Source organism: Vulpes vulpes, chromosome 2 (assembly GCF_048418805.1).
Source record: "Vulpes vulpes isolate BD-2025 chromosome 2, VulVul3, whole genome shotgun sequence".
NCBI lineage: Eukaryota > Metazoa > Chordata > Mammalia > Carnivora > Canidae > Vulpes > Vulpes vulpes.
The window spans coordinates 18,130,331-18,145,233 of NC_132781.1; the positions used below are offsets into that span (position 1 = coordinate 18,130,331).

Sequence of the window (14,903 nt, forward strand, 5' to 3'; positions counted from 1 at the left end):
TAGATGTCTGCTTTTATATTTATCTTAATCCTTTAAATACTTGATTGATTGATGATAGAGAGCATGCACACAGGGTGGGGAGGGGCAGAAAGGGAGGGAGAGGGATAAGCAGACTCATGCCAAACATGACATGGGGTCAATCCCACAACCAACCCTGAGATCATGATCCCAGCCAAAACCAAGAGTCAGGAGCTCAACCAACTGAGCCATCCAGGCACCCAGTCTGCATTTTTATAAAGGTTGATGGAGTCTACAGACAGGCTAGGTGGGGTCATACTCTAGATATAACTCTGAATCCTTTCTCTGTTAATATTGTGTCCCATTTGCATTTTTCCATACAGTTAAAACTTATTTGTAAACATTATTTTTTTATTTGTAAACATTATTAATGGATATACCATGGTTTATGTAATACTTATCCTACTCACCCCCGCCATTAGATATTTTGTTCCAGTTTTTACTATTAGAGTAGACAGTGAGCATCACTGATGATGCATCTTTTTCCACAATTCTGTTTGCTCCATTACCTAGACACCATTCTCTGAGTTTTGCACACCAGAAATGGCTCTCTTCTCTTGGTATAATATGCTTTCTTGTTTCCAGAGTTCTTTCATCTGCAGTGCTTCATTTGATGAGTTAGGGGGTGGTGAGGGTGTGGTTAAGGGCCTGGGTGAGAGTGAGGGGAGTGAGGAGAGCCCCGTGCGGTAGGCAGTCAGAAAAGGAGGCGTCAGTGCGGTGAAGCAGTGAAGCTGTTGGGAGGGACTTCCTGGAGGCCTAAGTCCAAGCTCACCCAGTGAAGGACAAGAAGGATGTGCAGGGTGGCCCACACAAGGACATGGCACACCCAGAGACCTGTAGATTTGAGCAGTGAGCAAGTCACGTGGAGAGATCATACTGGCCGGAACCAAACCCTGTGCATTTGGGGAAACAGTGGTCAGACAGATTATGGACCACAGAGTTGATACTGGGCCCGTAAGCAGTGCAGAACCAGCAGATGTCTTTGAACTTGAGGTTATCTTAAGGATGAGATGTTTTAAGATTAGCTAGGGCTGGGAGGAGGTCAGGGAAGAGCTGGAAGTAGGTAAGACCTATGCTAATAAAGTAGACATGAGGCGATTGCCTTCACCATTTGGGTTTGCTTGTTTCTTTTAGATTTTTAAAATTTTTCATATGAGAGAGAGAGAAAGAGAGCACGAGCAGGGGGAGAGGGAGAAGCAGACTCTCCACTGAGCAGGGAGCCCGATGTGGGGCTCCATCCCAGAACCCTGGGGTCGTGACCGGAGCCAAAGGCAGACGCTTAACCAACTGAGCCACCCAGGCACCCCATGCCTTGACCATCTGAAGGGGCCTGTAGACAGCAGTGTTTCTGTGCTGTTTTTGCTAGCCAACTTGGACAGGCGTGCAGTGGCATCTGGAGGACGGTCAGAAATTTCATTCCGTCTGTTTCATTTACCTAACAGTTTGACCTGTGGAGTTGGCAAGACTGAGTTCTTGTGGGCATGTCGGGTTTTTATCTCAAAATTGATCCGGAAGATTTTAATGATTGATTTGCATTCACATTTCCTATCCTTCTTAATGCAAAATGCTGAAGCAGAAATTGCTCTCCTGGGAAGCAGGCCTCAAGCTGGCCTGCCAGGCAGGTTTGGAAATTCTTCCAGCCTCCACTCAGAGTGCTCCTTCCTCCTTCCTCAGATATAGCTCTAGGTCCCGGTGCCCACTCAGCCTCTCTGCCTGGGGGAAGAAATTCAGCAAGACTCCCAGAAGCCTGTAGCTTGGGATATTGTCAGCCCTGGTGGGGAGATAGGGTGGGAGTTCTGTCCCCAGGGCACAGTTTACATTTAAGAACCCACATCCACCATCTGCCCCTACCCTGTAGGTTCCTCCTTCTGGAACTCTGCCTCTGAATTCTACCCCTCTCGCTAAGAATTTAACCCCTGTGTGACCTAGGCTTTGCCTGCCAGCAACTTCGCGCTGTTTGTGACTCTTCCTCGACTCACCTCTGTGCCTTAACTTTTGCTATTCCCTCCACCTGGAATACCTTCTTCCTTATTCTTGGGCAGTTTTTGCTTACCCCTTGAGACTTATCTTGAGGACTTGAGGAAGCCTTTCCTGACACCCACCAGGTTGAGCGAGGCATCCCAAGAAGTGTTCCCATTGTGTCTGCTGTGTGACCATACTGTATTGTAATTTTCTGACTACTTGTCTCTTTCCCTTAGTAGACGATAAACTCCTCAGGGGACTGGGTCGTCTTCTCCAGTGTATACCCAGCACTCAGCACAGAGCCCAACCCCCAGCAGACCCAACCTATGCTCAAAGAATGCTTTGTTATAAGACTCTGCAGTTCTATTTGACAGGACACTCCAAAGCAGAGACCTCACTCATCCATAAAGCCTCAACTTGCCACCAGCCTTTGGATTTTAAGGCTCTTTATTAGGTGCATAGAAGTTATATACTTTCATCTTAAAAATTTTGTCTGATATGAATATTACATATCTTAGGTTAGTAGTAGCTGTCATATCTCTTGTCATCCTTTTTCAGTCTTTCTATGTAATTTTATTTTGTCTCTTTTAGTAAGCTTCTAGCTAGACCTTTTTTTCTTTTTTTTTTTTTTAACTCATGAGAGACACAGAGAGAGAGAGGCAGAGACATAAGCAGGCTCCCTGTGATGTGCGTCTCGCTCCCAGGACCCTGGGATTATGCCCTGAGCCGAAGGCAGATGTTGTTGAACAGCGTATGCACTGTATGCACTGAGCCACCCAGGTGCCCCTAGCTGGACCTTTTAAAATCCTGATTGTTTTTTAATAGGTGGGTGGGCTTAATCTATTCATGGTTAATGCTGCATTAATATTTCAACTTCTGCCACCTTCATTTCTGTTTTCATTTTACACTTAGTGTCCTTTATCTTTGCTACTTTTTCCCTTCTTTCCTTGCCTTTTTTTTTTTTTTTTTTTTTTTAATTCATGAGAGACACAGAGAGAGAGAGGCAGAGACTCAGGCAGAGGAAGAAGCAGGCTCCATGTAGGGAGCCCGATATGGGACTTTTTTTTTTTTAATTTTTTATTTATTTATGATAGTCACAGAGAGAGAGAGAGAGAGAGAGGCAGAAACATAGGCAAAGGGAGAAGCAGGCTCCATGCACCGGGAGCCCGATGTGGGATTTGATCCCGGGTCTCCAGGATTGCGCCCTGGGCCAAAGGCAGGCACCAAACCGCTGCGCCACCCAGGGATCCCCCGACATGGGACTTGATCCCGGGTCTCCAGGATCACACCTTGAGCTGAAGGCAGTGCTAAACCACTTAGCCTCCCGGGCTGCCCTTTCCTTGCCTTTTGTTAGAGTGATCAAGTTTTCTGTTTTTCTTTTTTTGACCTTCTGGTTTAGAAACTGAGTTGTATTTCTATTCTTTTTTTTTTTTTAACATTTTATTTATTTATTTTGAGAAAGAGAAAGCAAGTGTACGAACAAGCAGAGAGAGGGGCAAGGGTAGGGGGGAGAACCTCAAGCAGACTGCATGCCAGGTGCAGAGCCCCCAACACGGGGCTTGATCCCAAGACCCCGAGATCATGACCTGAGCCAAAACCAAGAGTCAGACACTCAAGTGACTGAGTCACCCAGGCATCCTGTATTCTATTCTTATAGTTAGTTACTCTTTTTTTTTTTTTTAAGATTTTATTTATTTATGAGAGACATAGAGAGAGGCAGAGACACAGGCAGAGGGAGAAGCAGGCTCCATGCAGGGAGCCTGATGTGGGACTTGATCTCTAGTCCCCAGGATCCCGCCCTGGGCTGAAGGCAGCACTAAACTGCTGAGCCACCGGGGCTACCCATAGTTAGTTACTCTTAAATTTTAACCTACATACTTAACTATAGTTTTTTAATAATATAGTGTAAACATTTTTATATGTAAATTTCACAAAACTACAAGGCTCATCACTCTTTACCCATTCATTGAACAATCCCCCCCCCCACCTTTCTTCCTTGCTTATTTTTCTAGAACTTAATGTTTAAAGGTGGCTTAAACTATTTTTTTTACATTCCACTCTTAATTAAATTGACCCCACATATCATATAGATTCCTGTGCCATCCATGGTTTCTTGCATCCTGCTTCTCTACTTTCCAAAGCACATCATCCCTCAGTGAATCTTTCAGTGAAAGTAATCTTTCCTGGAATTCTCATTTCTGTGTGTGTGCCTTATATGTAGTCTTGTCGTTTTTGAAGATAGTGGAGTGACCTGTTAAAACTAATCAAGTTAAAAATCCTAACATCCCAGGTACATGTGGTGGTGTAACCGAACTAGAAGTTGGACCAGTTTATTGCTGATTCAGCTTTTACTAGAGACCCCTCATTTTTAGTTCTTGTGCTTCCTGCCTACACAGGCTAAGCAATTAATATGAACAGTGGGCCAAACCCATGGGTGAAATAGGAACAGTGATAGCAACATGGGTAGTAATACTGCTTGAGGTGCCCAGTACCTCTGCCAATAAGCTTTTATTCTAGAATGGAGCTGGGAATCCCTTGGTCCCTGGCATCCCTTGGTTGCCAGGAAGCATTAGCAGTAACCCCATGGCAGATGATCTCATTGTATAAATTAGGCCTCATTTGTTTCTCCGGGCAGCTTATCTCATAGAGCCTTAATTTCTTCATCTATAAAATGGGAATAGGGGGCAGCCCCGGTGGCGCAGCGGTTTGGCGCCGCCTGCAGCCTGGGGTGTGATCCTGGAGACCTGGGATCGAGTCCCACGTCGGGCTCCCTTCATGGAGCCTGCTTCTCCCTCTGCCTGTGTCTCTGCCTCTCTCTCTCTGTATCTATGAATAAATAAATAAAATCTTAAAAAAAAAAAATGGGAATAGGGATCCCTGGGTGGCACAGCGGTTTGGCGCCTGCCTTTGGCCCGGGGCACGATCCTGGAGACCCGGGATCGAATCCCACATCGGGCTCCCAGTGCATGGAGCCTGCTTCTCCTTCTGCCTGTGTCTATGCCTCTCTCTCTCTCTCTCTCTCTCTCTCTCTGTGACTATCATAAATAAATAAAAATTTTAAAAAATATTAAAAAAATAAAATAAAATAAATAAAATAAAATGGGAATAATAGGGGCAAATGGGTATCTCAGTCAGTTAAGCATCTGCCTTTGTTTGGCTCAGGTCATGATCCTAGGGTCCTGGGATTGAGCACCACATCAGGCTCTGCTCAGTGGAGGGCCTGCTTCTACCTCTTCCTCTGCCTGCCCCTCTGCCTACTTGTGCTCTCTCTGTCAAGTAAGTAAATAAAATATTTTTTAAAAATGGCAATACTATCCCCCACCTTGCAAGGTTTCCAGGAGGTTCAGCAATAAAGTGGATAAAGCACCTAATGCATGCCGAACGCACAAAAGACATTGAATGATTGATCCTGGTTAGTAGAGGCCCTGGCACTTAGGGGGCACTCTCTGAACACTTGTGGAACAAATGCAGGAGCTTCACTGAGGGCAGAGTAGTTATAAAGGATAGATGTTAATAAAGGAAGAAGGCATTCTCTACCAGACCAACAGGCTGAGCAAAGGAAAAGAATCTGAGGCTTACCCATTGCTGCTGTGCTCAGGCAAGTGAGAGGAGCAGACTGGCCAGGACAGAGGCTGGGGGTGGGGGAAGTCTGGGGAGAGCAGGCAGGGCAGAAAGGGGAGCCAGGGTCTGAGCGTGTTTGAGGATCTCTGGATCTGCTGGGCCAGATGGCTGTTTTTGCCAGGCCAGCTCACTCTGCCTGGCACTTGACCTTGGTTCCCCTTCCTGCACAGCCCCTCATTCTTGATAGGCAGAAGCCAACCCAGTGTGGCCCTAGTGGCCAGGCAAGCTGAAGGCTTAAAAGAGGAAGCATCAGAATAAGATTGGTTTTCAACTAATATCTTATTAAGGAAGTTGAGTCATTCCACTTCTGCTATCTGTCCCCTCTGGGCATTCAGAGGAGGACAAGTTTTTACTTCCAGTTGAAATAGTCATGAGAGGGATTTGCCCTGGTCTGCCCTGGTCCCTCAGTGGACATTTCTAAGATGACACTATAAAACGGAGATTTTTTTTTTTTAAGATTTATGTACGTATGTATGTGTTATGTGTATGTATGTGTGTATTTGACAGAGAGAGAGCACACATGCAGGAGGAGCAACAGGCTGAGGGAGAGGGAGAAACAGGCTCCTGGCAGAGCAGGGAGCCCAGTATGAGGCTTGATCCCAGCAACCCCCAGGATCATGACCCAAGCTGAAGACAGATGCCTAACAGACTGAGCTACCCAGGCACCCCATAAAATGGAGATTTTTATTTCCCTTTTATATACAGAGACTCGAGATTCAGTGTGTTGAATGCCTTAGCGACAGCTGAATACCTTGACTATGTGGTACCAACATGGAGGAGTCCCATTGTCTCAGTGATGGCATATATGAGGCAGGTGAGGGGCAAGAGAATGAACTTTCATTCAACATCTTCTGTGGGCCAGGCAGGCCAACTCGCATTTCATGTCCTCTGCCTCATCCAGTCCTCAAAACGAGTCAGAAGCAGCTGAGAGAAGAATCTCTGTGTCCTGCTCAAGGTTGAGCATGCAGGCTTGGGACATCCACGTGGGTCCAGCCCCACCTCTGCAGCTTGTAACTGTGTGGCTATTCCGGCAGGCCACTGCCTTCTCCAGGCCTTAGTCTTCACATCTGAAAATGGGATTAATAATAGTGGGTGCTTAGTGAGTATCGACAGTGATCATTCTGAATTAGTCATCTTGCCCTCAAATGATCCTGACAAATCAGTTACATTTGGAGAACTAAAAGGAACCTCAGAATATTTCCTAGGTCACTAGGTTTTCAAGCTCTCTTCCTCAGAAGAGAGGACCTAGGATTCCACAGAAATCCTTGGTAGATGAAGGGAAGCTGAGCATGTGGGGCTCCTGCCCACCTTCTTTAGCAGAGCAGCTGTTTCTCATGTGAGTTACATGTCATTCGCATGCTTCTAGCCCTTTTATATATTGGGCTTTGAGCTATGATTTCATTTGACAAAAATGATCCCATTGCTTTTTTTAAAAAAGTTGCCAAGGCTAGAACCCATATCTTCTGGTTCCTAGTCTGGTGTTTTTATTGCACTTACTAAAAAAGGGAACTGAAATATGAAGGTTATCACTGAAGATCAAAATAAAACGTATTTTTGTACCTTCCAGTTAATCAGTAATTCATTTAGCCTAAATTCCAGTCCTGTCCCAGAATCCTAGGAACAGAAATTCTGCTCTCAGAGAAAACATTGCTTTCATAGCCTTAAACAAGAACTGTCTGATTTCCTCTAGTGATGGAAATATTCTCTATATGCTCTGTCCAATATGGTAACCAGTGTAACTGAAGAATTTATTTTTAAATCATATTTAATTTTATTTGCTTTAAATATAAATAGCCACAATGTGGCTAGTAGCTGCCATATTGGACAACACAGCCTTACCTTACAGACCAGGGGTCAAATGGTAGTCTCTTGCCCCTTGGAATCAGAATCACCCAGAGAATTTGTCAAAAGTACAGATTCTGGGCCAATTCCCACCAACTAATTCAGTAGGCCTAGGGCAAGTGCATTTTAGAACTTATCTGGTTATTCTAACTTGCAGTCAGGTAGGAAACTGCTACATTATTGAGTTCTTCTTTTTCTTCTTCTTCTTCTTCTTCTTCTTCTTCTTCTTCTTCTTCTTCTTCTTCTTCTTCTTCTTTTTAAGATTTATTTATTCATGAGAGACACAGAGATAGAGAGGCAGAGGCAGAGGAAGAAGCAGGCTCCTCACAGGAAGCTTGATGTGGCCCTTGATCTGGGATCCCAGAATCATACCCTGAGCCAAAAGCAGACACTCAACCACTAAGCCACCCAGGCATCCCTTATTGAGCTCTTCTTTGGCATGGAAGAATGGTGCAAGAATCGGGCATTTAACCCTGGCCTTGATCTTCTAAAGAGACTACAGCAACCTTCTGGGGAACATCAGACCCTTGGAAAATATTATGGATGCTGTGGACCTCTTCCCTGTAAAAATAAAAATTGTATATAGTTTCTGTGGCTCACAGACCATCCTGAAACTGTCCTTGAACCCACATTAAGAATTCCCCAACTTGGGGGCACCTGGGTGGCTCAGTTGGTCTGAGTCTTGATCTTTGCTCAGGGCTTGATCTCAGGGTTATGAATTCAAGCCCCACATTGGGCTCCATGCTGGGCATGGAGCCTACTTTAAAAAAAAAAAAAAAATTCCCCAACTTGGACAGAAGAGTTTTACTAGCTGGTGAGGGAGCCAAATTTGTCTCAGGGCCTAGAAGCCTTTCCTACAACAGGCATGTCATACAGATATGCCCAAGGGTTGCTCTGTCATTTCAGTCACTCCTACCCCCAGACTTCTCCAGGGGGTCATCGAGGCACCATAGCAGACAGACAAGCAGTGTATATGCACCAGGCCCTAAAAGAATAAATTACATTTAAATAACACACCTTTCCTTTCCCCTTTGATTTCTGTAGCCTTGTAGGTGAGCTAAGTGGATTTGGTTATTGCCAATGCACATCTTCAGCTCTGACAGAGCAGAGGAGCAGGATGCATTTGAGGCCTAAGTGGAACTGGGGAGAGCATCCCAACTGAATAATGGATCAGGATTTTGACTTGTCTTCAAAGGCAGAGACACAACTGTCTGTCTTCACTCCCTGCAAGCTACAAGAGAAAGAAGGGGCAATGCTGCAAAGCAGTGGTCTGGACAACAAGCCAGGGGCAAAGCCCAGGGTTAGGATAGCTGCCTGGCCAGCAGCCCCAGGCTTAATACAGAACCCTATTTTTTATAGGCCAGAACCTTTATAGAAATGGGGAAGGAGGGAGGGAGCAAACATGTGTGAATGTGTAGGAGAGCTGTTGTCAGGCCAGAGTATCCTGAGAATAGCTTCTTGAACTTAGAGACTATCAGTGAGGGTCTGAGTCATGGTCATATGGCACAGGAGAAGCTGTACAGCTCCCAGGCTGTGATTTTGTGCCCCTGGGAGGTGAGGGTCAGCCTGTTTTCCCGTGCCCTTCACAGGTTCAGCTGCCAGCTGCTGGGTTAGCTTCTCAACAGCCTGCTTGTTCCTCTCTCTGCCTGCCAGGCTGTTGGATGAGTCATCAGGGAACTGCAGAGGGGACCCTTGGCCCAGCTGCCTCGAACTCAGCTTCTCTGGGACTGGGGAGCCCAGCATGCTTGTGGAGGGGGGGATCAGGGCCCCTGGCCAGTGGCCTGGCTAACTGCCAAAGCAACAGGACAGCTCCTGGGGGTGAGGGCCAGCCCCCCAGCCTCTCTGGAGGCCTGGAGCTGAGGATGAGCCACGTCCCACAGACACAGGCCGTGAGAACGCAAGCGCAGCTAGATCTCAAACAGCTGAGTGCCTTTGCAACAACCCATGACAGCTTGGCCTCATTTCTCTCACTCCTCAGATGAGACTTTGTCTTCATCCCCCGTGCTCAGGATCATCCTGTCTCTGAAGGTCATCCTCTGATGCCCCCATTCAGCCAACATCAATCACCTCATCTGTGCCCCACTGTGCTATACACCGAGGGCACCACCCCTGCCCTTCTGACCAGGCAGGGCCATGAGTTTCCCCTTTGTGTTTGCCTGGAGCCCAGGAGATCTGGGGAGGGGGTGGCACAGCCTGGAGCTATGGGCTCTAGGTCCTGGGCCTGCAGTGCCACACAAGGCTAGGTGACCTTCAGCAAAGTCTCCGCCTAATTAGCATCAGTTTCTTCAAGTGAAAAGGAGATTAAAGTGCTACTGTTCTGAGTTCAAAGCCATCAAGCAAACCCTTGAAGGCAGAGATGGAAGGATCAAGGTAGTAGTGACCAACAAGGCCATCCCACCTTCATCTGCACACACACGCGCACACACACACCAGTTGAGCTGGTTCAGTGCTTCCTGGCTCTTGAAGAAACACAGACTCAGTAGGAAGAGGCTTCAGGGCAGCCCCAGTGGCTCGGAGGTTTAGCGCCGCCTTCAGCCCAGGGCGCAATCCTGGAGTCCCGGGATCGAGTCCCACGTCGGGCTCCCTGCATGGGGCCTGCTTCTCCCTCTGCCTCTCTCTCTCTGTGTCTCTCATGAATAAATAAATAAAATCTTAAAAAAAAAAAAAAAAAAGGAAGAGGCTTCAGCCTGGAGATGGCCAGCACCGTCCCATGTCAGCTTCTGGCCTCACAGGGCAAAGGGCCAGCAGTGTAAAGGTTTGCCTTCACACGGCCTACCTTCCTGGCCCAAGAGCAAATGGAGGTGTGTTCCAGGATGAGTGCATTTACAGCAGGGAAGACTCCATCTGCTAGCAACAGCTTGAGACCAGCCTGCCAACAGAGAGCACCTATTAAAAACCTGTCTGAAACCTGTCTGAATGCCTTCTCAGGCTTGTTCTAAAGCAAGTCCCAACCCAGGAGGGACCTGCACTTTGGGAGCTCACAAGCCTGGTCTTTAAAAAGGTTCCCACATGGTAGCAATCCCAGAAGGGCGCAAATCTCTTTCATGACAGTCCTGGTCTATGTGCTGTTTGCACAGGCTGGTCTCAGCACTGGGTTCTCTCCCTTGGGGCTTCCAGGGAATACACAGGGCTGCTGGAGATAGAAGCCAGAGAGAGGTGAAGCCCTGTGCTTTGTCTTCAGATTTCTAGAGGTATAGGTTGGCACTGGGAGCTCTAATATAAATTCCACTACTAAGGTTGCCTGAAAGGAAAATGATACCTAGGAGAGGTTTCCAGCAAATGAGTATGGACCTTACAGAAGGAAGCATGTCAGCTCCTTCTGGAAGGCCACAGACAGATGCGTCCTGGGAAGGAAGCCAAGTGCTGGCGCTGCCATTTGCATGCTAATTTTTAGACTTTGAAAAATTTTACATATATATGTGTATAATGTATATATCCACACATAAATCTATATTCACGCATGCATACATGTACATACATCTAACTTCTGCTAGGGAACAAGAACTTGATTCTCCCCATTTGGAGAAAAGCCATTGTGACCAGTGTAGACATGTCCTTTAAGAAGGCAAGGTTTGTGCAGAATCAGTGAGGTAACTGGCAGTTTTGAAGTTATGGAATCCACCACCATGTTCTGGGGGAGCAAAAATCCACCATAAAAAAAAACAACAGAAAAGGTTTCAGCCATTATTTATAAAAGCAAGACAGAACAAACCCAGATGTTTATGCTGTGGCTATCCTGGAGGAAGTGGGCTAGAATCCTCCTCGCTGGGCAGAGCGGAGGAGTCAGTTTATGGTCGTGTGCTAGTAGGACCAAGGGTCGGGGCACATGCCACATGGAACAAGAAAGATCAAATCCTTTGCCACTTAGGGTGTTTGGAAGATAAATATCAGGCATAAAGAGGCAGAGAGCTTCTCCCCTGCTTTTCTCCTCCAACCCAGCCTGTTCTGCTTCTGGTCCCTCAGGGTGAGCGTGAGCCTGGGAGATGGCAGTGATGGAAATGGCCTGCCCGGGTGCCCCTGGTTCGGCAGCCGGGCAGCAGAAAGAGCTCGCCAAAGCCAAGGAGAAGACACAGGCAATGGGGAAGAAGCCAAGCCCCGTCAACAAGCTCGAGGCTGTGGAGAAGAGCCCTGTGTTCTGCGGGAAGTGGGACATCCTGAACGACGTGATCACCAAAGGCACAGCCAAGGAAGGCTCCGAGGGAGGACTGGCCGCCATCTCCATCATCGCCCAGGCGGAATGTAAGGGCCGCGGGCTGGGGCTGGTGACAGAGGGCAGGTGGGCGGGCCTGCAGATGGGTGCAGTCCTTGTGCAAGGGTGACAAGGCACAGGGGAGGGAGGTCAGGGTGACCACTATCTGAGATTTTCACAAGATACAACTGGGTGGGGGGCGGCAAGCCAAGAAGAAGTTGAAGTAAGCTGTAATGGTCCCGGGGACCAGAACACAGAAGGGAGGAGTGGTGCATGGAGGCTTCTGTCCATCTTGACCAGAGTAGGGGAAGAGAGCTGGGAGGCTTCACAGGTCCTGGGGCTCTTGGCAGGATCATGGAGCAGGCCATTAGCCTTATGGTATGACCTTGGGCAGCCTGAGCATCTCTGGAGAGGCCCCAGACAGGAAAGGCCAGGGCTCCTGGAAAGCCCCTCTGGGGCCTCTTGGCCCTTCACTACCTTCCATGGTTAGGTGGCCCCACCCCAGAGAATGAACACCTGCTCTTCGGCCTGCCAGGACAGTCAAGGGGACATAGGCCGATGTGGGGTGGGGCCTGTCCGGTCCTCTCTGCTTCCACTCATGGTACTTCTAAATGACTTGGCATGGTGGCTGCCACCAGAGCCTGAGAAACTCCAAGTGCACTCCCTGGGTAAGGCCAGAAGTCCTCCTTTCTCCACACTACCCTCTCAACGAGGTTTCTTGGGGTCCAGCCTGGGGAGACTGATGGCTCATTTTCCCACATACACACAGCCTTCCTCGGCCTTCCACTCCCTTCTGTCTGGTTTTAAGGAGAGATGAGCGAATACAAATTAAAACAACAGTGGGTGACGTAATGGTCCCAATACACACATACACATATGTATGTACAGGTATATATACTTGTACATATACAAGTACATGTATACTTGTACATATACGTACAAATATAGCTGCTATTTATTGAGCCCTTACCGTGTGCCACCCCTGTGTTGGGTGTGTTGTATAGAGCTCCCTCAAGCACCATGGTTAGTGAAGTGAGGTGGGCACCCCTCAGACCCCCGTTATCCGTATGCCCTCTGCTCTTGGTCAGTGGGAGGCTGGGGTGAGGGTAAATGAGAGGAGCCCCCGGTGGCAGGAGGAGCAGCAGCCCCAAGAGGGCATCTGGAAGATGCTCCTGTTCTTTCTCTCCTTTCCGTTCCGCCAACCTCTTTTTCTTTACTCACAAGGTGAGAACAGCCAAGAGTTTAGCCCCACCTTTTCAGAACGGATCTTCATCGCAGGATCCAAGCAGTACAGGTAAGGAGGCCAGGGGTATGGGAGCCAGGGAACCAACAGGGTGTCCTCCCTCCCCCACTGCTCTGCTCCTGGGCTGCTCCCGCTCCCCCTCCCAAGTGACCCCTGGCTCCCTCCTCCAGCACCTGCCTTCCTCGCCTGGAACCCATCCAGGTTTTCCTGGCTGAACTGCTCTGTCAGCCAAAGAAGCTTTTCAAAAGCTTTTCACGGGCATGTGGATGACTGCCTCTGGTCCCCTCAGCTTGACATTTGATGTTTATTCTCCTCAGAGTCCTTGCTGCTCCCTCCGTTTCCCATCAGTAGGGAGGGTGCTGGGAACAGGAGTCACTCTCGCGCTGATGCGTGACCATGACTGTGGTTGCAGGCGGTTGCAGGCTCCACTGCCTCTGAGGGGCCCCTCTAACAGTGGGAGAAACCTGCTGCTGTCTTTTCTCCTGTGAGACACACAAGGAGGGATGAGGGTTTGGAGAGGAGGGGACCAACAGACAGATTGGCAGCTAGGTGGCCCCAAAGAAAGGAAGCCCAGAGTGAGGCTCAGTGTGTTCCCCGGCTCTCCATCCCCAAAGAAAATTTTTAGACAACTGCAGCTGAACCAGGAGGCAGTTCTTCCTCTACCAACAGGCAGACTTTTTTTATAATTGGGATTTGGAAAATGCTAGTGAATAAAAAAAAAAGTTTGTGGGGAGAGCTGCTGCCCTTGAACCCAAAAATGCTCAGAGTCTGATCAAATGCTTTCTACTGCCCCAAATGCCATCTGGCCCAGGGTTGGGGGTTTCTGATGGACCCATTTCTTTCAGCGGCCTGAGAGAGGGCCGTAGGCCTTTAACAGTCCCCACAGGACTGGTATAAATTGGCCTCCTTTGTGAGGAGCAGAAGGTGAGGACACTGGGGGGTAGCTGAGGCTGTGATCTGCTCCACAGCTGTTTGGCAGTGGCATTTTCAGATACTTTTCTGTGGCCAGTGCCTTGCCTTAGCTAGCAAGGGTAAAAGCCAGCTTGGAACCACAGTGATAGTCTCTGGGCTGTCTGGGGAGGGAAGGCCCCCCCTGTCCCAGGCAGCAGCCCAGCCACAGTGTCTGTGTTTATGCAGCAACTTATATTCCCAGAAACCAGGTATCTCCAGGAGCCAAGAGTTCAGCCCCACCTTTTCAGAACGGATCTTCATCGCAGGGTCCACTCTTGGGGGTGAAGGTGCCCAAACTCAACTGTCCCTTGGTCCAGAGGCAATAGAAATAAGCTTTCGTCAGAGCTGAAAATACCTGCTGTGGAGTGTGGCCCTCCGAGTCACATGTCCCCCACCCTGGGACCTCTTCAGGGCAGCCCACTCTGGAGAGCCCTGAGGGAACCTTGTGTCTACCCATCCCCCAAGAGCAGCGTGCACCCCATCACGGTAGTACTAACTGCTGTCTGTTGGAAGCTTGCCTTGGGATCAAGCGCTGAGGTAGGCTTTTCATTAAAATGAGCCTTTATACCCCAGCTTCGTCTGCATGGCAGGAAATCCTACATCCATTTTATAAATGTGAAAACCAAGATTCCTTGGGGTTTAGGAGCTTTCCCATATTCACACACATACTCATTAGGCTAGGATCTGACCTCAGGGTCTCTACAACTCTGACCACAGTTCCCTGAGCCCTCCCGCCCTCCTGCCTCCTCACATTCAACATGCATATCTGTCCCTTTTGACAGCCAGTCCGAGAGTCTTGATCAGATCCCCAACAATGTGGCCCATGCAACCGAGGGCAAGATGGCCCGTGTGTGTTGGAAGGGGAAGCGCCGCAGCAAAGCCCAGAAGAAACGCAAGAAGAAGAGCTCGAAGTCCCTGGCTCAAGCAGGAGTGGCCTTGGCCAAACCCCTACCCAGAACCCCAGAGCAGGAGAGCTGCACAGTACCTGTGCAGGTAGGAGCTGCAACCACAGCCCAGACCCTAGGCTCATGGAGCCTACAGGATGGCACTGGTGCCTCAGCCTGGTCCTGTGACCTG

General features: G+C 48.6%; 1 protein-coding gene across 2 annotated transcripts in view; it reads left to right on the top strand.

Moving 5' to 3' along the window:
* Window positions 1-14,903, top strand: part of MAP3K14 (mitogen-activated protein kinase kinase kinase 14) — a 46,537-nt gene that overhangs the window by 13,772 nt on the left and 17,862 nt on the right. The window contains exons 1-4 of one of the 2 annotated variants that reach the window (XM_072746987.1): window positions 5,143-5,256; window positions 11,407-11,682; window positions 12,857-12,926; window positions 14,609-14,819. In XM_072746987.1, the coding sequence (XP_072603088.1) occupies window positions 11,427-11,682; window positions 12,857-12,926; window positions 14,609-14,819 (537 nt within the window). In that variant the 5' untranslated portion in view covers window positions 5,143-5,256; window positions 11,407-11,426. Of the gene's footprint in view, window positions 1-5,142; window positions 5,257-11,406; window positions 11,683-12,856; window positions 12,927-14,608; window positions 14,820-14,903 lie in introns of those variants that run through there. The other variant, XM_025986844.2, reaches the window with a different exon arrangement.